This window comes from Metopolophium dirhodum, chromosome 2, assembly GCF_019925205.1.
Source record: "Metopolophium dirhodum isolate CAU chromosome 2, ASM1992520v1, whole genome shotgun sequence".
Taxonomy (NCBI): domain Eukaryota; kingdom Metazoa; phylum Arthropoda; class Insecta; order Hemiptera; family Aphididae; genus Metopolophium; species Metopolophium dirhodum.
This window is the reverse complement of record NC_083561.1, coordinates 36549610-36577251: the sequence shown is the minus strand read 5'-3', so window position 1 is coordinate 36577251 and position 27642 is coordinate 36549610. Positions and strand designations below refer to the sequence as shown.

Here is a 27642-nt window from a genome sequence, read left to right as displayed (position 1 = left end):
TTCATTTGTGTGATTAATTACTATTTGGCTTCTATTAAATTAAATTTAAAGAGATAATGCATTTATTTTGTTTGTAATTACTAATTAGGTGAAATGTCCCTCTAGAATGACCTATATCCATAACTATAATATGTTATGATGAAAATTATACGTCTATACGTAATTATTATGTATTTATAAAATGTACATGACAACATACAAAAACAAATATTTTATAACATTATCCAAACATAATACTTATTATAATTTATCATTATATTTTCGACTGAAAATAACTATATTGCATTACTGCTTACACAATTACACCGTATTTATTTTGCATGAATATCGAACCCAGAGTTAGAAATTTGATTAAAAATAATTTATAGAAACGAAATTTAATCAAAGAAAACCAAATAATAGTGATAAGGAAATTTACTCCCGTCGTAATAAAATGCTGTATGCACAAAACATATTTTTATGTGGAAAAACGTCGATCAATGATTACCTTGTAATATAATAGCCGTGTATAAATATAAAAATACTCTCTAAGTTAAACTCTATTCAGGATAAGAATGGCCAAATTTGGGGATGAATTACCACTGAGCAGTATATCTTGGATAAGGTTAGTAAATACTATAGTACAATATATACTAGCTTGTATATATTCATACTATTACCAATGAATAAAGAAAACTGCCGAAGCCTCAGTAATCAGTATTCATGCGCGAATTCGGGCATTTTTTCCCTGAATAATTTATAGTTTAGACGAAATAAAATGGTTATTTTTAGTTTGCATCCCACGCAAATTCATTAGACTGACCGAAATTTCACTTTGCGGAATAACTGGAGCAAGTTTGGAAATAGCCTAAATAAAGATTGTTATAATTATTTATTGTTCTAGTATTAAATTATATTTTATATGATAAACCTCTAAGGAAAATTTCCGGGAGGGGGGGGGAAGTAATATCGTATATAATACTTCGTGTTATTTATTGTATATTATTCTAAAAATCTACTTATGGTACATAATATCCACTATAAGGTTATAAGTTATAACTATAACAGACAGCTAGGCTTAAAAAATGTCTACGTGCATATTGTTTAATATTATGCAAATACACTAAATAATGTCAATCATGGTCGCAGAACTGTAAAAGCGTATGAACCCACTTTATATATCTGCAATGAACCTTTGATTAATATAAATGAACATACGTGATATGTGCGTCTTACCCTGAAGCGTGATGCCATCGTCTCGTAATCCTCGGGAAATAAGCCAGTCGTTTTGTCAGACCGGAAATGAAGCAGCTCGCTAGTAAAATACTATATTGGGTATAAATATTTCAATTTTAATACTTACAAGAATCGTTTTGCTAGTGTTACATCGTTCTGCACTCCACCATTAATCATACGTGTACTTAAGGACAGTGGTGGGCCAAAAACCTCGATTTTGAATAAGCTGCGTCATCTTTCAAAGGGGTAGTCGAAGGTGGTGCCAAAATCTATGCTAAAGTCCAGTCACGCGGCCTGACCTTTCAGCCACATTTAATTTACGTGAGTAATGGTGGTGGTAGTAAATGCTTGAATATGAAATCGGATTATTTAAAATTTGAGTTCAGACAACTGCTGCTTGTGAAAGACGACACGAAAACGGTCTTATCGAGAATCAATGGCACAACGAACGTGAAGCAAAAGGCCGGTCACGGTACGCGTTTTCCTAGGACTTTTCTCATTGCATAATTAAATTCTCTCGTGAACGCGGAAAAAACATTCGGTGGCCAAAGTTTTCCGTTAAAACTTACCAACGACAGAAAATATCAAAGCTGCCCGTGGTTCGATATTATACATATACAAAGTGGATTGCAGTCGCCGAATTTAAACTACGGTCAGGACGGAGCCACTTTATACCGAGGTTTAGGTGGCAGACCGCTAGCTAGTAACCATGAAAATTTTCCTTCGGTCAGTCTTCGTGGAACCGTCTTCTTCTTAACGACTCTTATATAAAATCATTTTTACCTCGCCATTCGTGAGTGCAAAGGTGTACTCTGTCTCAAATAATAGTAACAATCAGGCCACACCATTTCCCTAGCTGGTTGGACATTTTCTATATGAACATACTATTTGTGTTTATAATTTGCCGTGATAGATATTATTATCTTGTTGAAAAAGTTTTTTTTTTATTATTAATCTCGTGACTATGCACCGGTCATGTAACAACCAACTGAAAAGCACTGTGTCCCGAGGGCTGTAATCGTTTTCCTTGATAGTAAAATGTGCGATAAAATGTGTTTAGCTTTTATTGTTTATTTTGTTTTTCCTATTTAGTTATGTGACATGTATAAATTTAACTTTTACTTTCAAAAATTAACATTTACCAATATGGTTAGGAGAGGAGGGGTAACAATTAAATTATCACCTGCAGGCACGAAAATTATGTAAGCATCTGTTCTGGTTCACTAAACAAGACAAAAACGACATACAAGAATTATAGAAGTGTCTCCTATCTCTATGCTATTGCCGTGTTCCAATATTTTCATTTATACATGAAAACATAGTATAGTAGGTAGCTAAATAATATTATTATGGGTGTAATACGTATTAGAACATAATGAGAACACAAAAGATCGTGTAAATTAAATAATTATTTTATAATTTATATATGTATGTTATCTACATCTACGTGTTTTGGGTGTTCGCTATATTACTAATTTCATAAACTTGTCAGTACGGTAACGTAATGAACAAGTTTTCTAAGTACATACATGGTATCTTTAACAACTACAAATTCACTAATCAGTGCCAAAGTTCATATAATTAATTATACTATGTTTTATTCAAGACAAATGTCTTTGAGTTATTTCACTACAAAGTCTGTTTACACCATAGTTAAACAATGCAAATTGTGTATAAAATTGTTGATAAATCAAATTGAATAAAAATATATTTTACATACAAAAAATATTTATTTACGATACCGTGTTTAAAAACATTTTAGGAACTTTTTCACTATTTAAATATTTACACAATTGCAAACTTTTGATTTCTAAATAAAGTTAACATAACACATTGTAATTTGTAATATCAAATATATTTTCATTGCTTACAAATTGTATAATATGCCCAATGATATTATATATATAAATACATACGAATTAATAATCTATCAATGCATTAAATCATAAACGTTGCAACTCATATCAGCTAAAAATGACTGGCCACCAATAAGTAGTAATCAATATTTCATATGTATTAAAAAAAAAAACAATAAATTTACTCTTAAAGCATAAATCTAAACATGATTAGAATATACATTAACTAAACGTGTAATTGATCAGGGGGAGAAGCAATTTTGAGATAAAATTAAATAGGTCAGTAAGATATATGAACGCACAAAATGTAGTTATCTATTACCCATCCTGCAATCGTGTGATAACATATAAATCGTTTTAAATAAATTGAAATGAACCACCAATACATATTATTTAGCTACGAACATTTAAATACAAGTTTAAGGCTGTTGAAAGCGAACCATTTTTAAGGGGTCAAGGCAATATTCTATATCCATCTTGATTGTCATGTGTGACTGTGTGTGTAGTGACTGATCATTAGTGAGCGTGAGTTCCCCGAACGATTTATGCAATTGAAAATAAACTACGGCTAAGATTCTTGGGAATCAGTAACTGTCACACGTCACTAAATTTTGCGATCAAAAAAAAAAAAAGTCCTAAAAAGCGGAAGAAAAATTCACCCAGTACCAAAAGCCCGATTTAAATTTTGAAAACCTATTTCAATTCTTCATTCTATTTTCAAGGTTATGTAGGAAATTGATTTTCGATTTTTTTGTATCGTTTAGTTAGTATAGTACTAAATTAATTATATATATTTTTTTTCTCAAAATTTACCTATACTTTAATGTTAATAAAAAAAAATCGAAAATCCATTTCTTACATAACCTAGACAAATGAATAAGGAATTCAAGTATGTTTTCAAAATTAAAATCGGACTTTTCATGCTGGGTGAATTTTTCTTCCGCTTATTGGTCTAAATCAGTGATTCCCAACGTGGGCACTACCGCCCCCTTGTGGGCATTTTTTATTTTGAAGGGGGCGTTTTTATGAGGGGGCGCTAAAGGGGGCGCTCATCTATCATTTAATTTTTTTTTGTTTATAACTGATTGTAATGAAATGTATAACTGCGTAGAGTAAAAACTAATTTAAAATACCAAATGTAATCAAATGTATAGAGTATAAACACTAAAATAACATCAAAATAATTATATTATCGGACTATAGATTCTAGATACTAGGCAGGTACTTGACGTTATTATTTTTTGTGTTATAATTTTATATTAGCAAATTCGAAATAAAATTATATAATTCATATTATTAGTAGGTATTTAAATTTAAAATTAACTAAATTTTAGCGTTAGAATGTTAAATGATATTTTGTCTTAAATTAAATAGCTTATTAAAAATAAAACGTTTATCATTTTAAAAATTGATGGCAGGGGGGGGCGGTGTGAGATTTTTAAAATCTAAAAGAGGCTTTGAGTAAAAAATGGTTGGGAAACACTTGTCTAAATGCACGGAAAAACTACCCTCTTTTCAACAACCTTAAGAAAAATAATTTAATTCAAACCTCATATTCTATATTATATATCACAGACGTTTAAAACTCGAAACAAAACTAAACTAAAACAAATGTTAGGTGGATTATTAATATAACATTAACAATTATAATTCAATGTACCTATGTAGTGAAAAACGATTTAACAATTTGTGTATCGGGTTTTATATACGTGTATGATGTCGTATTTAATTGGACGCACCGTGCACGTGTTTTAATTATTTTTTTAAAATTTTTAATTTCAGTTGAATTTTGGCTCCTTCCACTGGACCATTACCTTCGTATTGCCGAGGATGTCACCATGGACGTTTACATCAAAAACCCTAAGGGGACACGTGTCGCACTTTGGGATGACGTCCCGTCGAGCCGCAACACTCCATTCCGCTTTATGTTGTCCGAGTTGGCTGTCGTCGGAGAATGGACTGTTGAGGTGGCCTCCGAAGGGGTGACATTCAAGACGGCTGTGAACGTGAGCAATGCAAGAGGTTCCACTGATCCGCCGAAACGGGAACAGACGATAACTGAAGAACACTTCGTGGAATTACGATTTGGACACGAGATGAGACACAAATACAAGCCTGGGTTACCTTTCCTCGGAAAAGTTAGTATTGTGAACACAATTTTTCCGTTTTAGTTGTATAATAGGTATAGAGTAATTTTCTATCGAGATTGATAAAAATAAGCTCGTATCTCTGAAACGCTTAATAAATATCGATTGAACTCCGAAGTGTTGTATTTTAATCAATACGGTTATAGGTCAAGTAATAAAATTTGCGTTTTGTTTTTAGTTTTAAAAGTATTTTATGTATTTTACAGGTAGAAGCTATGAGTTCGGAAAAGAATCTACGGGTCCGCGTTAAGGTATTTGACAACTCCACTACAATCTATAGCCAAGACGTTGAAATAATTCAAGGCGAAGGAACATTCGTTGTCCCAGCAATTTTATCTGACAATGAAATAATTGTACTTCAAGTGAGTAAAATAATTTAAGTATTATAAGTTTATTTTTTATGATTCGTTTATCCTTATTTTTTCAACGATTTTATATTATACGCTCTACCGCACATAATAATGTTGAGTCAATTTACAACTGAAAATAAATTGTTAATATATATTATATCAAATAACATTTACTTCTAAAATATATATTAAAAAATGTCGAAAAGAACAAAACAAAAAATACACAAATTCATTATTGATTACAACATTATAATATATTTTATATAATTTTAAAACAGGCTGAATTAGTATCCGTCGAAGGAAAAGAAATCGAAGGACACTATGTATTAGCCAAAGAATTTATACAAAAATGGAACTCTACATCAGACTGTTACTTATTGGTCGAAGGAGTCGAACATACTTTAACGGTAATAACTAGTTACCAAATTAATACGATAATATTAAAGTTTAAGAGGTTTTAAATATTAATATAAACTAACAAAATATATATGCTGTTTGGTTACACTATAATATGATTGTCATTAGGCAAACGAAGAAGCAGAAGTGGTTGTGCTATCGTCGTGTCCTTGTAACCGATACGTTAACTATGTTGTGACCACCGAGGGGCACGTGGCTATTTGGCAAAAATATAAGCCAGTGGTCCACATGACAAAAATCATGGACCAAGTGGACATTTGTCGATTCAATTTAACGTATGTCACTTTGAGAAAATGAAATCAAGACCTAACACATTTAATTGACTCGTTATTTATTTAATTATCAATATTATTGTAATGTAGATTCAACGTAGACCCCGTGATGGCACCCACTAGTCACTTATTGGTTTACTATACCACCGAAAAAGGAGAAACAATAAATGATGTAATTAGTTTCAACGTCAAACAAACCGATCCAAAGGTACAATATTGTATTAATTGAAAAATATTGAATAATAAACAATCATAATCCAAAGAGGTTCGTTTGAATTAGGTGAAAATTAGTTTGAAGGATAATAAAAACAATTGGTATCCGGAAGAACTGATGGAACTAAATTTAATGGCCGAAGAAAACTCATTGGTGTGCTTAATTGGAGGCAGAGGGACGGAAAATATATCTCCGTCAAGGTTAGTCTTACAATAGTTGTCTGCTGTAAAAATGTATTCTTATTCACGCAACATTCTCGACAATAGGAACATGGACGATGACACTGATCTTCTTGAATCCGGATTGTTATTCCTTGAAAAACGTTTAGACGGTAAAGTGACAACTTCCAGACAAAGTGACCTATATCCAAGGCATCATAGCTTTTTGGATACATTTTCGATGGATCAACTATGGACATGGAAATGCGTAAACTTTACGTGAGTACTATACCTATTTACTATAGAAATATTTGACAAATAAAATGAATATAGTGTACTATAAGATAGGGCTTGCATTTTATAACCGCTAAAAATTAATGAAATATTCACTACCTATAATATTAACTAAAAAATTCTTAAAATTAGCGATACAATATGCACAAAAACACATAATAAAATAGCAAAAAATATAAAAATGTTTTTATTGCTCAATTTCAATTATCTTGTATTCAAAATGTAAAACTTATTTATAATATTATCCAATATGAATGATAAAAAAATTAAAAATACTAAATTTTATTTGGATGAATTAATTTATTCAATGTAATGAAATGTAAATATTATTCTTCACAAACATGTTTCTACTATTTTTATTAAAGTTACGAGGTTTATGAAAAATACAAAATTAATTTAATTTAATATAATGCTATAACAAAATAGTACAAAATTGAGAAAATATCGCTTAAAATCTAAAAATTCTTATAATCATATGTAATATAAAATTTTATAATTTGAATTGTTGATGAATAAACTCTTTTATTTTTAATCTGTAGCCTATAATAGTTAAAAATTTAATAAAATCCTAGTCCTGATTATTACTAGGTACTGTTAAACTGATGACAAAAAATTATAATTATGTTAACATTTTTAAATAATTAATTGACATACAAAAAAAGTATATATTAATATATATATATATATATACAGTATCAACGCTTAATTATAATGAAAAATGTTCTGTTACTAATTTTAAATGCAAAAAAAAAGTAACAAAAAAAACAATGTTCCAACTTCCGAAGAGCAAAATATGAATATTGTTGTTTGCAAAGTGTTTAAAACCACAGCAGTCAGTTTTAAGATGAGATGCTAGGAAAACTTTCATTAGAGACATTTTTAAGTTTAAAATGCTTTCGAGAATAACCAGGTGGCCGCGATTAATATAGCCGTACACAACAGCCACTTAAGTGAACTTTAAAAGATTGAATGAAATATTTAATTTAATCATATCAACAGACTTTGGTAGTAGTTTAAAATAAAGATCTCTATAAGTTTATTAATATTATAAAAATGTACCTAATTTTCAAACTCTATTTACGAAGAACACCACCGTAAATTCAAAATGTTAAAAATGTGATTTGACACCGATAAATCATTTTAAAAATTAAATATAGAGGTAACTATAAAACTTTGTTTTAAGGAACCATGTCTTTTTCCATAAATCAATTGTTAACAGTCAACTATTTTAACGTAACAGGAGCGATGTCATGAAAAAAGGCATGAATATTCATGCACCGTCCAAAGCAGGCCATTGGAAATTGCGCATGTTAACTGTTGGTAGCACTGGACTTAAACTAACAGACACATTAGACATCAAAGTCACTAGCACTTTGGAAGTAGATGTTCGTACACCAGTCGAGATAAACGTCGGCGAGACAGTCCAAACAGATATTTACGTTGCTAATAACGTCAATTCTTGCATGGATGTAAGATATACATACATTTATACACGAATCATGAGCATAATATTATGGTCATATTATTTTGATAAAATAATGAATAGTATAAATAAAAATGTTTAAAAAACGGTTTCTTGTAGGTGAATGCACTCCTGTCTTTGAGCGAAGGCGCTGTATTTAGCAGTTCCAATCAGCCGTTTGTCGCAGAAAAAATGAGATTAGGTGCTTACGGTGCCACGTCGTTAATCGTTAGAATTACAGCGCTGAAAGAAGGATTAAAAAATCTTACCGGTAATTAAACCAAATGTTTCCGTCGAGCGAAATAATTTATTCCACTCAATTGTATACAATCATGTATGGGTAGGTGTACATATTATTTAAAACCGTAATTTTTTTCAGTGGATATCTCGGGTTACGTGAGCGAAAAATGTCACTTAATAAACGATAATAAAAAATCAGAAGATCTTGAATTGAGCAATTCAACCGCCAGTATCGTCGTAAAATCCGTACCCATCTACGTGCACCCAGAAGGCATTCAACATCAGACCACCGACAACGCTTATTTCTGCGCCAATGGTGACGACCGTTTTCTTTTTTAAATAATTATTTATTATAACAATCGTTTGCTAAATGTTTCAATCGATCTGTAGAACAACTCATCGTGTCGACGACATCAGATTTCCGGTACCAACACATAAACGCGCCTAAAAACCGAGACGGTATTGTATTCGAAATACAAGCGAAAAAAAGTGCTCATATTTTACTAAGTCAAGAACGCAAACCGACCACGTTGATGTACCAGATCGTACTCGGTGACTTGGATAATACTATTTCGTGGATAGGTCGCGGAAAACACGGTGAACACATTTTCTTCTTGAAACTTACTCGATCAGCGATCGTAATAATTTAAACCGTATTTAATCATACGGCTCCTTTTTTTAATTTCAGGAAATGGTGTACATTTAACGAGTCGCAACACTCCCGGGATTCTATCTGAAGAAGAGCCACGCACGTTTTGGATCAGCTGGGAGAAAGGAGTGTTGGCGTTTGGTTACGGTCAGGAAATCCATCAGTATCCGTTGCTGAAATGGAATATGGACAAAAAAATAAAAATAAACCATATCGGTTTCGCCACCATTCTTGGGACTACAGGGCAGTTCAGAGTGTGGAATTACAACGACGAAGCTGGCTTCTCGCAAGTACTGCATTTAGAAACGCCCAATACGATGATATCGGGATCCGAATCTGGCACTTTGGTCGTAACTGGAGGTTTAAATTTCCCATTTTTCGTGCAGAATGAGCCCAAATTTTCCACGAGGTACGCAATAAATACATGATATATTTCTGATCAGCGCATTATTTACGTTGGGACTATTATTCGTTTAGTTTGGTATCGTTCCTTTCAACTTTCACGCCACTTCTCATGTCTGAACACAATAATAACGGCACCGAAGAAAAATCACTCGTAGATTTATTATCGAAGAGCATACCAGTACTACTTTCGTATCAGAACCCCGATGGGTCGTTCGGAGATCATCCAAACGTACCGTGTTACTGGTAATAAATTATAAAAGTACCTAGCTCACCATACGTTATATTTTATTGTTGTAAACTTTTAGGTGTGACATTCGAGTACTCGAAATATTATGGAGAAGTCAGTCTCACGTTGGTGTGGACTCAGATCTAATCAAAGGGCTGAAAACGTGGATCCAAAAGCAGGTTTTCGAAGATTTTTCAACTGTTGCTGGTCAATCTGACATGGAAATGAACCAAATAATATGCGCCGCTGATACTTTGGCCACTCTAATGGAATTAGGCATAGAATCTGAAGTATGTTCAGTGTAAAAAACTAACTATTAGCATATTAATATCTAATGAACTAACTTTAATTTATTAATGTTGATGTACCTAACCTATACAACTATCCGAACAATAATTCATTTTTTTTTTAAACTTAATTTCAACAGATTGATTCAAAAATTGCAAATCATACCAAATCATATCTCGAACAACATTTAGATAGTGTTGTCAAACCATACCCACTTGCTATAACGACCTATGCGTTGATGGTTTCGAATAGCTATTTCACCAAAAAAGCTCTAACAAAATTACAATCTCTTTCGACAAACCAAGAAAGTGAATTTGGATGGCCCAAAGTACATCCTACGTCCGATTGGTACGACGACGTAGTGCCACAAAAAAAAGGTGAAAACAGTGAGTGATATAAATAGTATTGAGTTTTTAACTACTAGCACCTTATTAAAACCATATACCGTGTTATAGTTTCGATCGACGAATTCAAAGCTTCATTGTATTGTTTAATGATCTACTCGGCAAAACGAGAATTGAAATCATCCGAACCTATAGTCCGTTATCTATACTATAGAACTAAAATCTTGGATACATACCCAGAGGTATGCATCACAGTGTGAAATTTAAAAATATATCACGTGGTTAACTATCCTTTTTCCATTATAGTTAGCGTATCTAGCTGTGAAAGCATTCGCTATGTATGATAAAATTGGATCGGACCCTCACCGGAAATTAACAATTTCCCTGGCTACTTCCGGTATGGAATTGACCGATACGTTAGAACTTGACCCCAGTACAAAATCACAATACTTACATTTACCTTCTTTGCCGACTAAAGTATTTGTCTACGCTACCGGTGCTGGATGCTCAACAATACAAGTTCGTACTTTTAAGTTTCTTACATAACATAAAATATATTAATATTTTAGTTTAAGTTATAAATTACATTACAATTACATATCAATAAACCCAAAAATGTTATTTTCAATTTTCTCAAAATAACTTTAAATACTACTTAATTTTTCTTGTATCCACCCAGTAGATTTAATATTTTTCCAAAGAAAATATTAACATTTTTAAACAGCTATTACCTATTATACGTCAATGGTCAATATAATACAGTTGACAGTTACATTTTTTTCAAACATAGATATGTTTTTACCTTTTGGGCTGGGTACAACATTTTTTTAACCGATTTTTGCGAGGCTTATTTTCGTAACTCTTTGTTTGTTGCTATAGAAACTCAAATCAACAACAATAATAATAATAATAATAATTAAATTAAATTAAATTAAATTAAAAACAAAATTTAGCAGGCTACCCAAAAATATATCTATGATTCCTAATTTTTCTTGCAAAGGAAACATATCAAATAGCCCGCTACTTTGAGTTAAGCACTAATACGTATTTCTTTTAAGAATCTATTATTAGTTTTAATGAGTGTTTTTTTATTTTAAAAGTTTAATAAGCATTATATCATCTTAGTATTAATTTACAATGAATAAATAATCTAGTATAATTTCATCATATTACACATTTAAGTAAATTAACTAGACTTAATATGATAGATTTGTTATTTCCTTTACCCATAAGTAAAAATTATATTTACGGATATAATTATATCGATACGTAATATTGAAATGTTTGTAGTTAAATCATACTACAACAAGGTTTATATTTATTTAGACCTTTAATTTAAGACAAAAGATATCGGTTTTAAAAGTTTTTATTTATTTTTCAGGGAAGAGTTTTGTATTCTACCTATACTACTGCAGAAAATGATAAAAAACCTTTTGATCTATGGTCAGGGGTCACTGACGTCATTCAACCAAGTAAAGGTTTTACAGATGAAATATACGGCCATGCGATAACATTAAGACTAAAAACATGCTTTAGGTATATTATACAATTATTCAACACCGATGACTTATAATTGTTTTATTTGTCATACTATTGTGTAGGATGAACAACGAGACGGAAGATGCTATAAGACTAGAAGTGAAACTCTTCTCGGGGTATTACTTTGATAAGATTTCGTCTGCTAGCGTATCGGATGTCCATCACGACTCGCATTCAAATCATATTTGGTTTGTTTTCGCTAAGGTAGGTACAATACTTGCTTAAAATACTTAATCGCCGACGGAGAGTGTGCGTATAAGTTGAAACTAAATTCAAATTAATATTCAATCGTAGGTAAAAAGTAGCTGTATCGTTTGCGTATCGTATACGGCCAAGAGCATTCAAAAAGTGACTGGTCTACGACCGGCTGTGGCAAAAGTGTACGTCGTGTCCAGGCCGGACCAGAGCTCGTATAAACTGTTCCATGTAGATGAAGAACAGAACCCGCTGGCCGAAGGGTTGACAGACATGCAAATTGCAGACTGGATAACTAACGATTCTAACGGTAATTACACGTCAATATAAAATGACCTACGGTAACACCTATTATAATATTATGTATTAATTTTATGTTTTTCAATTAATTTTACGTTTAGGCTTTCCCGTTGATAACAACAACCCGTGCAAGTGTAACAATCACTGCGAACCACCTACGACGGAGAAAACGACAGTTGTGCCGACTACATTGAGCACTCCTAATCGGAGACCGTCGACTTTTGCGGCCACTACTTCCGCATTTACCGGAGACGTGACGACGGACGGAACACCAGCTGCGACTAGGTCGACAAAGGCGGAGGAAGTGCTGTCGAAACCAAGGATCGCGACGATCCCGACGAAGATCAAACGAGCGCCGGTGAAGTCGTCCGGCAATGTGGTGCGCAACATGAAAAAACCCAACAAGAAAACCGATAAGGACAAGGATTCCAATTCCAAGCACAGGGCGAATGACAACGGGCCCGACTCGGGCATTCGCGACTCCTCGCCGTTGAAAGATACCGTCAATACCGACCACGCGACGATGACCAAAATGGCTCAAATGAATACGATGACCAATATGGGCCAAATGAATACGATGAGAAACGGTAGGCCGTCGGTTGTTGGCGGCTCGACAACAAAACCGACGACGACGACAAAAGTCACAACTGCGCGCGACTCAAACGTGACGACGGCACGAACTACCACTTATACCGCGGTGACCACGCCAACTTCTACGAAGCCTTCAACCATCACGCCAATGGCTCTAACTACTTTGCAGGCATCTAAAACATCAACACCCAGCAGCTCGGCTACGACAGTTACTTCTCGATCATCCACGACCACGGCCGCTTCCATCACCACCACCACCACCACCACCACCACCACCACCGTTGTGACACCCTCAACAGTCAAACCCGTGCAAGAAACTTCATCAAAGTCGTCAATATCGGCCACGACTTCCGTGTCACCGGCAACGACGGCCAAGACGTCACTGACCACTACAGCGACAACAGCAGTAAAACCTACTGTGACCACGGCTACACCCCCTTCAGCGGCGACCACAACCACTGTGGCTAGAAATCACACGACACCCATGACGGCCAAACAGCTGGCGCCATCCACGACTCCGGTCGCCGACCTGATACTTGAAGCAAATCGAAACAAAAAGATCGCTGCCGATGACCAGAAGAAGAACGGCTCTGAATAATACTCGTAATTGATGTTTGGTTGCTGCTCGAAACTAAAATATGAATTGCTCCAAAATGTATTTTATTATTATTATTATTATTACTATTATTATTACCACCCACTATCTGCAGATTAACAGTACAGCAATAATAATCTGCGATGTACATAATTTGGGCGCATTACCGCTTTAGATATGGGATTTTATCAAATATTTATTTACTTAGTTATACAAGCAGAGTTGGTTTTTATTTAGATATACAAGGGCATAATGACATAACATGATAATATTTATGTACAACGTGTGAACTACAAACCATATCGTCGTCCATATTGATATGAGTTAACTTAGAACGTTTTTAAGTGTTATCGAAATAATGATAAAAATACACATAATAAGGTATCGAAATAAAAAAAAACTTACTAATAATACATCTTCAAGTAGACATACAGTTTTTGACATTGAGTGACAATCAATAGATATGAGTTTCAGATGTTACCTTAGTATTGTAAACATTTATGCCGTTCTGTTTTTATTTTCACGACAAAAGTATTATTAAATTTCATAAAAATGCTCAAAATAATATATAATATATATAATATATTATACTATTATAGATGTAATATGCCAATTTTTAGAGACACATTTTGGTGCTTTTTGGCTAGTCAATTCGTTTTTCCGTTCGAAATACGTCCGTTTTGATTAGATTTTGTGAAAAACTAAAACGGATATCAAAATAAAAATAAATAAATAGTTCAAGTAGAATAAACGAATGAAGTAACGTAAAAACATTTTGCTTTTATAAATTTCATAATTCGTTACTATTAAGAATTGTCTACTATAGTAATATTGTAAAATAATAATAGAATTTTTCATATTTCAATAATATTGCACCCACGGTAACTATCCGACACAACTATATTTCTAATGTAATATACAACGTTATTAAATACATTTTATTAATGCACGCGTATATTCTGGTACACATGACGTTTCCGCAACAATAATACTATTTTTAGGTATTATTATTTCCAACTTTTATTGTTATGAAACTTACTATAAGTGTAAAATTATTTTTAATGTATGCATGTGTTGTGTGTAGCCTCAACCTCGTAGTTAATAAGTTCGTTTTCAGTATAATTATACTATGAATGTGGATAACTAAAATAAACCAAACCTTTTAACGTATATATAATAATTAATATAATATAGTATAATAACATTATTATATAAATTATTGTCACAACGAAAACACTTATTTTATTTTCCGTGTCAACATTACAATATTTATTTTTTTAATCTAAACAGTTTTTAGATATTTAAACTATGTAATATGTATATTATTTTCCATTAAAAATTGTATTCTTTTACCTCAACACATAATGAATATAATATGTAGTGTGCTGTCGTTGGCTGTTACGACTTTTGTACTTATATTGTTGCAATAAAGTTGTAGTGATGCTCAGATTCTATAAGAGCATTGAGTATGTTGTATTACATATTATAATAATAATTATTATTTTTCTTTTTTCTTATTATTAAATAATTATAAACACAATATTTTCATCTTCTCTCTTAGCATCGATAGCGAAACAAATGGCATAATTATGTTATACAATATCGTCATTGTTGTGCACGAGGCCGCACAACGACATTAACAAAAACGCATACAAAAGAATAATGTTAGATCAATTTTAAAACATAACGAAAACGTATAGTATAGGACGTAATTGTGAGTTTACGCTCTCATTTTCCGAGCAATATCTTTCTGGTGTTTCCAAAGTTCTGGCCGGCTTGTGTGGCACCTTTGTTCTGTCCGGCTTGCAGTCCGATGACTCCCTCTCCGGCCCTCAATTGCATTTCAGTAAAATCACGCTTGTTCTCCTCGGACGGCCTTGGTCCCAACGATGGGCCTCTCCATTCTGGGTGTTTGTGTGCCTAAAACCATCGATCGGTATAAATACTCCGCTTCCGGTCACCGTTTTTTGTTAATAATATGTTCGTTGCATGCACGTTACAGACATATCAATATCAATTTATGGAATGCAACCCCCTCCTCCCCCCAGTGAAATAGTTCCCAACATTATTAGAAAGAGACAGCCAACTATACCCGTTACATGGGCGTAAATATGGTTAAAAATCTGGATGGGGGCTACAATAATATCAATTAACACGTCGTATTACCATAATATATTATATGGTTTACGAGGTTAAGTCAGGAAATATTTTTGGGGGTCTTAAAGAGTTGGGGGTGGTCCCCCTAATTCCCCCCCCCCGATTTACGCCTATGGCCTGTACACATGATCGCTCGTATGTGTATTAGCTATCTTTGTTGTTATTCGACTTCGTTCTATCTCACACCATTAATGGGTAGAGATGGACTAAGTTGTGTGACATGTTTTTCTAACAACGTCAGCCCCCGGACCCCTCTCTCACCCTCTCTATATCTCTCTTTCTCCCTCCTACCATTTAATATCTTATTAGGTCTATGGTCACGTACCGTCCTGCCGATGGCGAATATCGTCATGGTCACTCTGTATACGTTCTTTTGTTCGAACAAGTCAACAGACTGGAACAGATCGACGTCCGGGACACCGTATTGAATGCAAGCCTTTTGAAATCTACAAAAAGACGTACGACAGATTTAATAAGCATCATCGTTAATTAATACGTACTCACTATACAAGTACATATATGTATATAATATATTATATTTGTTTAAAAACAGCAGACATTTACGGCATATACCTAATATTCATGTGTACGGCTGTTAAAACCACTTTATAGTAACCATTAGGTTTACAGAATTTATTGGTATACAATGATTGCAATAAATTTGTATAATAACCGAATAGTATGTAATTAGGTTTATGTATTTTTAATTCGTATACAACAGGGGTCTTCAAACTTTTTTATTGAAGGGCCACAAAAAATATCAAATGCTCTTAGCGGGCCAAAAGTTTATTAACACATAATTTTTAATTTTATGAAAATATAGGTATACAAATATAAGTTAACTTTAAATCTTTTTATAAAATATTGTCTACAATATACTTAAATATAATTGGTATAAATTTAAATTATAATAATATATACATTGTAATTTTAATAATTTTTATCCAAGTATTTGTCAGTCATGGCCGATCTATATTTCGATTTGATGTATTTCATTTTAGAAAAAGTTTGTTCGCACAAATAAGTCGTAGCAAATACAGATATATATTCAATTGCAAATTTTTTTAAATTTGGATACTGTATAATATCTGGGAGAAATTTATAAAAATCAACTAAAGTCTCTTCACGATGTTTGATTTTCAGTGTAAATAATAATATTTATAATAAAGGCACTGCAAACTTAGACATGTAACTGTACAAACGTTATGAAATGATTTCGTCGTACCGCTCGTCTATGTGACTAATCTCTACGTTATCGACGTTAAAACTAAAAATATAAAAGGAAATTGCAATGTCTGTCGTCATAAATTATGATACGTGCCCGCGATAACGACTTTTTAAATTACACATATATTTAGATATCTATATTTTATTTACCGTCTTATGGGTGCTGCGGGCCGTTTAAAATTTGTTCGCGGGCCGTAGTTTGGAGACCCCTGGTATACAATATTAAAAATAGTTTAAGGCCAATAATTGCGATATTTTATTACCAAATATAGGTACTATACTCAAGAATAATATTATTACAACCCAAATCCTTCCTCCCTAATCTTAAAATAAAAATGATATTGTATTCTAGAAATCACTAACAAGTACCTACTTTATTATTAATATTATTGTAATTGCTGTTATTAGACGTAGGTACATTTTAGAACAAGAGCAGCAAAAAAATTTAATATATAAACGCAAAATCCTATCTTATCCTCAACATTTATTGACAACCTAATAATAAATTTTCAATAATCTGAATGATTTACTCATTATTCGATTTTAAGCAGTTTTTAGTTCTTTTTGGCAAATTCTCAAACATACGTATTCACTCTTCATAATTTATTTTATAATCCATCCTCCACAGCTTTTTAATATTTACTATGCTAAAGTAGGTAATTAAAAATCCGTGTCTATATATAAATAAATACATAATAATAATAATAACAGTTTTGTAAGTAAAACAAATATTTCAAGTTAATAAATAAATATAGTCTATAACTATACTGTAAATATAAAAAATATAAAAAATATGTCACCAGTTTAAGCTCAAGATGGACAAAAATTAATCCATAAAACTATAACGCATTAAATAAACTACAGAGGGAATAACAATAAAAAAAACTGCAATATTTTTGCTAAAAACAAAAATAGAATTCGACGAATTTTCAATCGAACGGTTGTGCCAAAAGATTGAGCTAAGATTATTAGAATGGTTTTCCTGTATACCATGTAGTATATACGCCATTTTAAAAATTCTCATCATATGCAAATAATCGAGATTTAAACAATATGGTATAAGTGGTATAACTATACAATAGTATAATAAAAATAATTTAAAACAGTCTAATGATTGTAATTTGAATACCTATTTTGCATTTGTATTTTTATTAAAACACATTTCAGCCGATTTGAAAGAAGTAAAGAAATCAGTTAATTTTTATAATATTATATACCTCTATAGTCTATAGGCTCTATGATGTGTCGGTAAACTATAAGAGGTTTTAAATAAAACATAAAAACCTCTAGTTGATCCCAGCTGGATATTTTACTAGAAAATAATATTTATTTCATGACGAATAGAAAATCATTTAGCACCGCGACAATAATTTATAATAATATTATTATACGTACTGGCTTATGTTGTCCATCATCTTATAATCGCCACCTGAAGTGTTAATTTTGGGTATAATACCCGGTGCCAGTTTGTTCATCAGCTTGCATAATAAAACTCCGTCCCTGAGTGCTAGCTCGAATGGCAAACCTAAACCATTGATCAAGTACGACCGGGTTAGGTATGTGTTTATCAAGGTATCAATATATTTTTGCAATATAACAATATAATATTATATAATATTTACCCGGTGCAAACTTTTCACCAGTCACGGCTTCGATCCATTGTTGAGCTTCGACTTCTTGATCCAGGTCTCTTTTACCGGCAACCTGAAATCAAATTACCACACTAAATTCAATAGGATTTCGACTAGTCTTCGTGGTACACTGTTGCTTGCAACCGGTGATTTATTTCAATCAAAATATACCAATATCAAGTCAACCATACCGATAGATACAGTCATGCGATTTTAGATACCCATTAAAACTGATATGAATTGTTTATGATGTCTAATTGAGATCAGTCAGGCAATTTTATCGAATTTCATTCATTCACTCCTTTAAATATGGTTTGAATATTTAAAACTCATGGCATTATAAACGGTGACTATTCAACATTTAAATTAAAAATCCTTAAATTTGGACTGTTCAATGTCAAGAGTATAGACATATCAACGAATCAGTTTTCAGAAGTATTTTTCCTGAGTATTTGGTTAGGTTAGGTTAGGTCCTTCACTTGAGTAGGATTGACAAAAAGTACACTTCAAATATACAAATAATGAGCATAATACGATATTATATTATATTCTTAATCGTTCACGCGGTGGGAACTTGTACGTTAGGTTTAGCGCAGTGGCGTACAAATCCCCCCAAGGACAAAAAAAAATAATGAAGAACTCAGTTTTGAAATGGTCAGAATGAAAAATATACAGTACCTAACTCTGAATATTTTTATTATGGCCTATGATAGAATCATTCCGATAAACATATTATTTGTATAATATAATTTATATGGAGCGCTCCACCATTTATTTTATATTACAGTCACACACACTAATTGGTACTTATTACTACGCATATATCTTTAGCAGACTTACAAGACCAACAATTAGTTTCCTTATTGAGCTCATTAAAGCTGTTCGTTTGCAATCCTATTAACTAATTTCCAAACACAGAGACATATTTGTATTATTTTTAATGTCATATGCAAAAAATATAAACATCGAATGTTGTTGAGTATTAAACTCGCCGTGAACGTATAATACTGTTTTATTTAGAAAGGATTAAAATATAAATATCCCGTTTCAATTAAAAACAAGTATGTGTAGTTGAGGTTTGTATCTTTACTACCATATTGGGTTCTGATGTTTCTGAACGTATATGGTACAGAGAAATAAAATATCTTGTCAAGGTGACAATAGCCAACCGGACCTTAATAGTAGGTATAGCCGATACCCACGTAAATTAAACGTCAACACAAAATATAAAAGCATAAAGTATTACTTATCCAATGTTATGTTACTATATCATAATACATTATATTATATTTCACGATCATAGTGAATATAATTATTACGTCATAATTACAAGATGTCTAAAAACTAAAGTCACTTAGAAATATAAAGATATTTGTCTACTATTTTAGCACTTTAAATTTAATTTTTTTATTTGAGATTTATAATTTAATAATGTAAAATTAAAATAACTAAATTAATATTTATAAAATTAAGTCTTAAGATTTTTAAATTGCAAATAAAAAATAAATAAAAAGTATTTCAAATGTAGTTTTAAGTGTAAAATGAAAACAGAAAAATAAAATATCATCTAAAATACTAAATCTTATGTAACTTTCAAAAAATGCACAAAATATTTTACAAATTACATCATAACGTCTATAAAATATTAAATAAATAAGAATTGTCTGATAAGACTGTTGGACTTTTTTTATCATTGCAGATTTCAAGTATAAAACTAAGGTAATAAATTTAACAAAGGCTGTATGTTGAATGGACGCGTTCGTATACAGTTGTGTACGAGTATAGTTTAAAATGTATTTTATAACAATGATTCAAAATTAATTCATTAAATAGAAACGTTTTTTAAAAAAATCATTGCAGATAGATTTTTTTGTTAAATATGAGATCTTTAAACAGACATTCAACTGTATTTAAATAAAAATGAAAATGTCGCAATCGTGTGTCTTATAATATATTACCTATGCAGTTGGGTAAGTACCCTACACAAAAATAGTTTCAAAATGGTTTAATGATCGCTTTAAGTTACATCTTACGCGTTCACGAAGAAGTTCGGTACAATGTGAACCTTATATCGTATCAACATATTTTTTTATTGTTATTATTCTTTTTATAGTCAACGGTCACACGTAATCAAAAACTTTTAAATCATAATTTTAATGGTTATCAAAAGTTGACTAAGATCCAAGTTCTATTTGCAGGGAAACGTTTAATAAAACCTGAACCCCCTTTTCTTTGCGGAGGACCTTCGACGTGGCACATATATAATATTATTATATACCTACCTACGTATTTGATTCCTTGCCAACCGAGGGTTTATTTATTTCATATAAATAAAATCCGATAATATCGGAAGAAAAATGCATTGAATACGCACACTCAATTGGCACACTCACACACATTTGTATCTTTATATACAACAGGGAGTCGCATAAATCAACGACTGGCCTGCATTGCATCACCTCAGGTTACACCACGCATACTGTGTGTACTCGGATTAAAACATTATTATTTATAAATAACACGTGTAATGAAAATCAAGAAACTAACTATAATGCAAGTTATCACTTATCCCACGCTGTACATGATATTATCATGTAAAACGTAAATTGTGGTTGTTCGTAAACACGTATTATCACTACAGCTGGAAACATAAACTTTGAGATAACAACGAAACAAAAATCCTAAAATTATACTTCGGTTGATTTATCAACACCTTGAACTGAATTAAAATGAGGAATATACTTGATTTTTATATTTAGATCGTTAATGACAAGTCGACTACATCAGACTAACCGACTGGCTCTCCCCTCTAACGATGACTATGAAAAGATATTTTCATGATGTTATGGTGTTCCTTAGACACTTTATTAGACGTGATGAGTATGATAAAGTAGTCTAGCGAACGTGACCTTGAATTAAAAAAAGTAAAACTTTAAACTATAAATACATTTGTCAAAATTAAAATATGATATAGAATAAAGATTAATTCCACCTAAATAAAAGGCAAGTATTCAATACATTTTAGCTGTCAATTAAACCATTTGTATGGTTTACATATTATTATGATTGATCGCGCTTTTATATATTTTAATAATAAATTAGAATTAAAGTTCATGACAATTCCATTGTATAGGTAATCAATAGCATCGTTGTAAGTTTTTATAATCAGTTATTCAAACAATTAAATTAACTTTATAAAAACTTAAAATGTGTTTTTTTAATATATTAAATAGATATTATGTTAAAATGTTTTAATTTTAATTTAAATGTATTCCTTGAGAAATATAAAAATGCATAACAATGGTTTGTTAAAATTGGAAATTAATACACATATATTATGACGTATGATAATCATTAACTGAACAAAATACAAACTTAACTATCATAGTAGGCGTTAAGTTTAAACTAACATTGACTAAAACGAACTTATTAATTATTTCTTTATTAGTTATTATTAAAACCATTGATTAAAGTAATAAATAGTAAATACCTATTTAATGACATATTATTATATTTTAACATGTACCAATTCCATCATATTTTGCAACATCTCCAACAATTAGATATACCGCCTACTTTATCTCTTGAAACTAATTTGTTCAGTAATGCTAGTCCAATACGAATTCAGTTGTACACATTTTATTAAATATCAGTACTACAGACTTTATTATTTTAAAATATTTTAGAGAAATTTTGATGAATGCGTCAATAGCACAATAATAGTAATTGTATGAATACCTAGATAATATGTACTTCTGAATTATTACTGATCCTAAAGATAGTTATATATATTACACAAATATACCCAAGTGCCTATATATTTTAATGCGCTTTCTAATAACACTGTTTTAATCAGCATTATTCCACAAATATCATAAAAATCGTATTAGAATAATATAAAACTAATAGGCAAGTGTATAGGTACCGTACTAGGTAGCTGATAAATTACTATAGTACATTTAAGATTTATCAATATTACATAATATATTAAAATTGGTTGTATATATAATATTATTATCTATATACCTAATATGTAAAGAAGAAAAATTGTTTGTTCGAGGTAATCTCCGGAACTACTCAACCGATTTAAAAAATGTTCGTATCATCAGAAAGCTACACTATTCCAAAGATATATAGGCTATATTTTATCTCGATAAGTGACCCTTAATTTTTTTTATTGCAAATTTGAAAATTCTATAATAATAATATTTTTATTTATTCATTTTTTTTAAATTTATACAATATACTCCCCAACTGCTAAGGTTATTGTCAAAAATAATATATTTTCGTTCATTAAAGGGTTGATATTGATTACAAAAATTAAAACAATTATCATGATTGAATATAATTTTAGACATGCATGACTGTGTTAAAAATCTTTAATGGAGATTAAGATGTGGTAAATCCACGGAAACTTGTCACAAGAAGTTTTGAACATCACTACGCATGGTATTAAATGACGAATTGAACATAAATTTTAAATCATATAGAGTAAGTATTTTTAACGGGCTGCGCAGTGCACGGGATCAGCTAGTATAATATGTATTAAAAACATTATTATATGATATGATGTAATGAATATAATAACCCATACTTCACCAAAACCTAAATAGGTCACGACTGCCAACCAGAAAACATCACATCATTCCTCAAGTCATTAAAATTAGAAAAGAGCATATGATAATTAAATAGAAATAAATCACCAATATTGTATTAACTTCTTTTTTTTCTCTTCAAAAGTATATATGTAATTTTTATAAACCTCAAAAGCTAATGGCCTATGCTGCCGAAGCTATAATGTTCAATTAAGAAAGAAAACCTAAATACTCAACAAAACTATTTCAATAGTAAAACTGTTCTTTTAATTTAAATTATAACTATAAAATAATTTGTAACGATAGTCTGCTAAACTATATTATACAACTTTGTTATAATAGGTACCTAGTAAATTGTTTGAAAATCTATTAAATATAAAAGAATTCAAACTTCTTAAAAATCTAGCCGTCAACCAAAACAAACTTGTACTTATAACAAAAACGGCAGTATATCTATAACCAATATGGTTTTTAAATTAAACTGAATTAAATGAATATTTCTTAAAATATTATAATTAAAACTCTTATCAACTACTTACCTACCTACTAGTAAATTAATAAATTATGTCATTCAAATAACTATTCCACGATTTAAATACTATGTGTAATAATATTAAATCATTTTGATCATATAAAATATTGTTAATAAACTTAAAGTTCGTTAATATTATAAAAAAATATATATATATATATATATATATATATTTTATGATTGTTAGGTAAATCATTAAATATTTTACTTTACCTGCCACAAAGGACGTCCACTAGGCATTTTATTTGTTTGGTTTAATGAAAACGAAGAGAAAAAAAGATATATTTGAAGTAGCTTCTAACGAATCGTGTCTGTTGGATAGCTGAACTGTTTGTGTGCGGAATAGGCGATTACACTGTCATGCCAATGAAGCTTTTCTGGGTTTTAAGAAGGGCGCGTTCACGCTAGAATCCTTGTCCCACGCACACGCATACACCTTACAACCAAACTAATAATAATAATAGTAATAGTAATAACAATAATAATAGAACGACTAAAAAATTAAATGGTATATGAATAAAATAAACAAGCATTAATAAAATATTATATAAATACACTTTCGAACAGTTTAGGGCATGGATCCAATTATTTAATAGTCATACCCTTATTTTAGCAATTTAGACCAGTAAAATTCGGTAGATTCAATCAATAATAATTCCGATATGAGTAATACAATAAAAGTTTTAAAAGTTTTTATAACTGATAGATAAACTGGACAATTTATAATACAATTTTTATTTTTTTATTATTTATAAAATTTGTTACACACAAATAAACAATATAACAGAGTATTATAATGTAATAGGATGGATAATTGAATTGAAGAATCGTCCAAATGGAAAAACACAATCTTCATGAATAAAATAATAACTACGTTTAAATATGTCTATATAGTATTGAATTAGGTATACCTTATAGGCACATATTATTATAATAACATTAAAAAATATCGCAAAATCTATTCAATTAATTCTTTGATCTATGATTTTTTTTATTCCTTATCGCTCAATATGAATCATTTAAAACAAGACCATGAATAGTGGTCATTACAAGTCGAGTCTTTCATTTTTAAAGTAATACTGCCAATATTAGTTCGGGTTTTTTCATGGTACGACCATGTATGTAATATCTGCAGGTAGGTACTAATTATTGCATAGTTAAAAAAGATCGTTAAATATTTATACTGCTCGGGATAGAACCACTTCCTCGGTATTTTTTAGTAGAATTACCGAGGTTCCACAACGCACAGGGAACAACTTTGTCTGTGCCGTAGCGTTTTTATTGTTTGGATAACATAATTAAAATCAAAGTTATCGGTTTGCGAACATAAGGATTTATTTTGTTTTTTTCATTCAATTACTGAAAATCATTGGTAAATGCTATATCAAAAAAATAACAACGCTGCGACACAGATTACGTTGTTCCCTATGCGTTGTGGAATTTTGGTAGTTCTACTATAAATACCGAGGGGGTGATTCTATCCCGCGCAAAACAGTTTAATTTTCCGCATTATTTAGGGTGTTTAAGTCAGACCGATGATATCTGTAGCCTGATCCGAATAAGAAGCCACGGGCAAAACCGGTTTTGCTACGTAAATTTGGTGTCTTCTTATTTGGAACGGTGTATAAACTTTAAAGCATTAGTAGTTCAATTGGATACATATACATGTATAGTCGTACCCCGATCTGTGTAGATAACTGTGGTAATATCGTGGTATTATCGTGAAAAAAAAAGATCATTTAAATATATTACATTAAGGCGGTTCCAGAGACTTGGTTGGGGGGCAGGGGGGCATAATACCTATAATTTTCACAAAACATATAGTAACAAATACAAAACAACACATTTTACAACACAAATTCAAGTCAGATACCAGATACATGATACAAGTCATATACCGACGTACCTCCAATAATTACATACTTTTACGTGTCTATAATAGTCGGTACTACAACATGTTTATTTGTTTGTAATTTTTTGTTAGCAATGTACAATTTTTTAGAAATGCGGGTTTTGGGCCTTGGGGGGGGGGGCGCTGCTCCTAGCCCTCTCCCCCTCTGGAACCGCCCCTGCATTATGGAGAATGTTACTAGGTACATTTCCTCTGGAAGGAAATTATAGGAATCATAGATGTGTTTTTTGGTATAGTGCTGCAGTAGGAAAATATTTAGTACCATATGCTACATTTTGTTAGGAATTTAATTGATTGCGTTTCTATGGCAACATACAAAGCGTTACGAAAATCAGCCTCGTTAAATTGGTAAGCAAAAAAAATATGCACCCAGCCCAAAAACATATATATATATATTAATGTAACCCGTTTAATTAGTTACAAGTTAAGTATTAATATAAATATACTTTTTGGCTGGATACGCGCTTTTGTTTCTGACCGATTTTTCATAAGGTTTTTGTTGTCATGGATACTTATAAACAAATACTTAATATTTATGATTCATAGATTTTCAAAGATTTTATTTTTCTAACTCTTTGTTTATCACTATAGAAACAATTAATTGTAAAAATGACCTGATTCCCACTATAGGTATATAATATACAATTAATGGTTACTTAATAGTACATATTCATACATTTTCTCCGAAGTGGAAAATATCGAGTAACGTGCTACGTTACGATCGCCATTTTATTTTTATATTTAAATATAATATTGCCTTTACGTAGGTAACTTAGTCAAAAGCATCTTAACTTAAACTTGTTATATTGTTAATGCCCAGAACTCGGTATATCTATAATAATTAACTAACCTTAGGTAAGACTACGGGTCTAACCGGATAGGCCATGGCCTGACCTAATGGACATGCGTCGGCCTTAAAAATAATAAATATAACTACAGATGATGGACAAAAAATGTAAGTATACTTTGTTCGACGGGAAAACACACCGATTCTGAGCGTCCCCCCACGTCACGTTTCCATCGAAACCGGTTCACCTAAGACAGGATGTCGCGAAAGAACCGAATGTCGTCGGTCCAGGCATGTTCTCTCGCTGAACAGAGTATAGACTAAAGGTAGGTAATACAATATTTTATGTCTGAACAGTGACAAATGGATACAATATTCCATCTATATTCTTGGAATTTGAACGTCAAAAAAAAATAATAATTCTGTGAAGGAAGAAAATGTTGATTAATTTTCTCGTCGAATGTCTATTTTACCAATTTTACAGCGCATCGATGTTCTTTTCATTCAATACAGTCGTACTGACATACTGTGCAGGTAGATATTTTATAACTATTTCGCCAAATATTATTACGTTCATTTATGTACTATAACAATATAATAATATGCTCACGAGTATGAAGTAATATTAACAAAATATATTATTTTTTAAACGGTTAGATACGTCTCTAACATACCAAATACCATACTCACTCATTCATCGCTACATCTCAAAAACTACAAATCGTACGAATTTTGGATAGGGGTCCCTCTAATGATCTAGATGTGAAATAAGAAAGGATTTTCCGATATTCGCATTTTAAAGAGGTGGTCAAACGTGGTACATGAGATTCAAGGTGGAAATGAAAATTTTTTTTTGTTCATAAGTGGTTGCCATTATATAATAGTATTATAGTAGAAATTAGAATTATTATTATTATTTTTTTTTTTGGTATAAATGGTTACAGGGGGTTACAACAAGCATGCTTCAAATTGACGCACTTATGGCCTCGAATAAAGAAACTATAGGTGGGTATATCTTAAAACCAAATGTATATGTGTAACTTA

At 31.2% G+C, this 27642-nt stretch overlaps 2 protein-coding genes across 3 annotated transcripts in view; one reads left to right on the top strand and one right to left on the bottom strand.

The window, feature by feature from the left end:
- Positions 1 to 15214, top strand: part of LOC132937883 (C3 and PZP-like alpha-2-macroglobulin domain-containing protein 8) — a 157929-nt gene extending 142715 nt beyond the window's left edge. Inside the window, exons 5-25 of one of the 2 annotated variants that reach the window (XM_061004470.1) lie at positions 4854 to 5209; positions 5425 to 5580; positions 5847 to 5975; positions 6094 to 6260; positions 6348 to 6465; positions 6538 to 6671; positions 6738 to 6908; positions 8164 to 8392; positions 8506 to 8656; positions 8765 to 8941; positions 9016 to 9222; positions 9314 to 9683; positions 9752 to 9922; positions 9985 to 10195; positions 10333 to 10570; positions 10649 to 10779; positions 10844 to 11056; positions 11919 to 12073; positions 12139 to 12280; positions 12371 to 12581; positions 12673 to 15214. In XM_061004470.1, coding sequence (XP_060860453.1) covers positions 4854 to 5209; positions 5425 to 5580; positions 5847 to 5975; positions 6094 to 6260; positions 6348 to 6465; positions 6538 to 6671; positions 6738 to 6908; positions 8164 to 8392; positions 8506 to 8656; positions 8765 to 8941; positions 9016 to 9222; positions 9314 to 9683; positions 9752 to 9922; positions 9985 to 10195; positions 10333 to 10570; positions 10649 to 10779; positions 10844 to 11056; positions 11919 to 12073; positions 12139 to 12280; positions 12371 to 12581; positions 12673 to 13760 — 4925 coding nt within the window. In that variant the 3' untranslated portion in view covers positions 13761 to 15214. Of the gene's footprint in view, positions 1 to 4853; positions 5210 to 5424; positions 5581 to 5846; positions 5976 to 6093; positions 6261 to 6347; positions 6466 to 6537; positions 6672 to 6737; positions 6909 to 8163; positions 8393 to 8505; positions 8657 to 8764; positions 8942 to 9015; positions 9223 to 9313; positions 9684 to 9751; positions 9923 to 9984; positions 10196 to 10332; positions 10580 to 10648; positions 10780 to 10843; positions 11057 to 11918; positions 12074 to 12138; positions 12281 to 12370; positions 12582 to 12672 lie in introns of both variants that reach the window. The other variant, XM_061004469.1, reaches the window with a different exon arrangement.
- On the bottom strand, positions 14918 to 24272 carry LOC132937884 (muscle-specific protein 20-like). Its single transcript, XM_061004471.1, has 5 exons — positions 24113 to 24272; positions 18764 to 18845; positions 18537 to 18666; positions 16240 to 16360; positions 14918 to 15677 (listed from the first exon to the last, which is right to left on the bottom strand). Exons 1-5 carry the CDS (start codon positions 24137 to 24139, stop codon positions 15486 to 15488), a joined length of 552 nt encoding a protein of 183 aa, XP_060860454.1. The 5' UTR covers positions 24140 to 24272; the 3' UTR covers positions 14918 to 15485.
- Positions 24273 to 27642: the final 3370 nt, after the last annotated feature.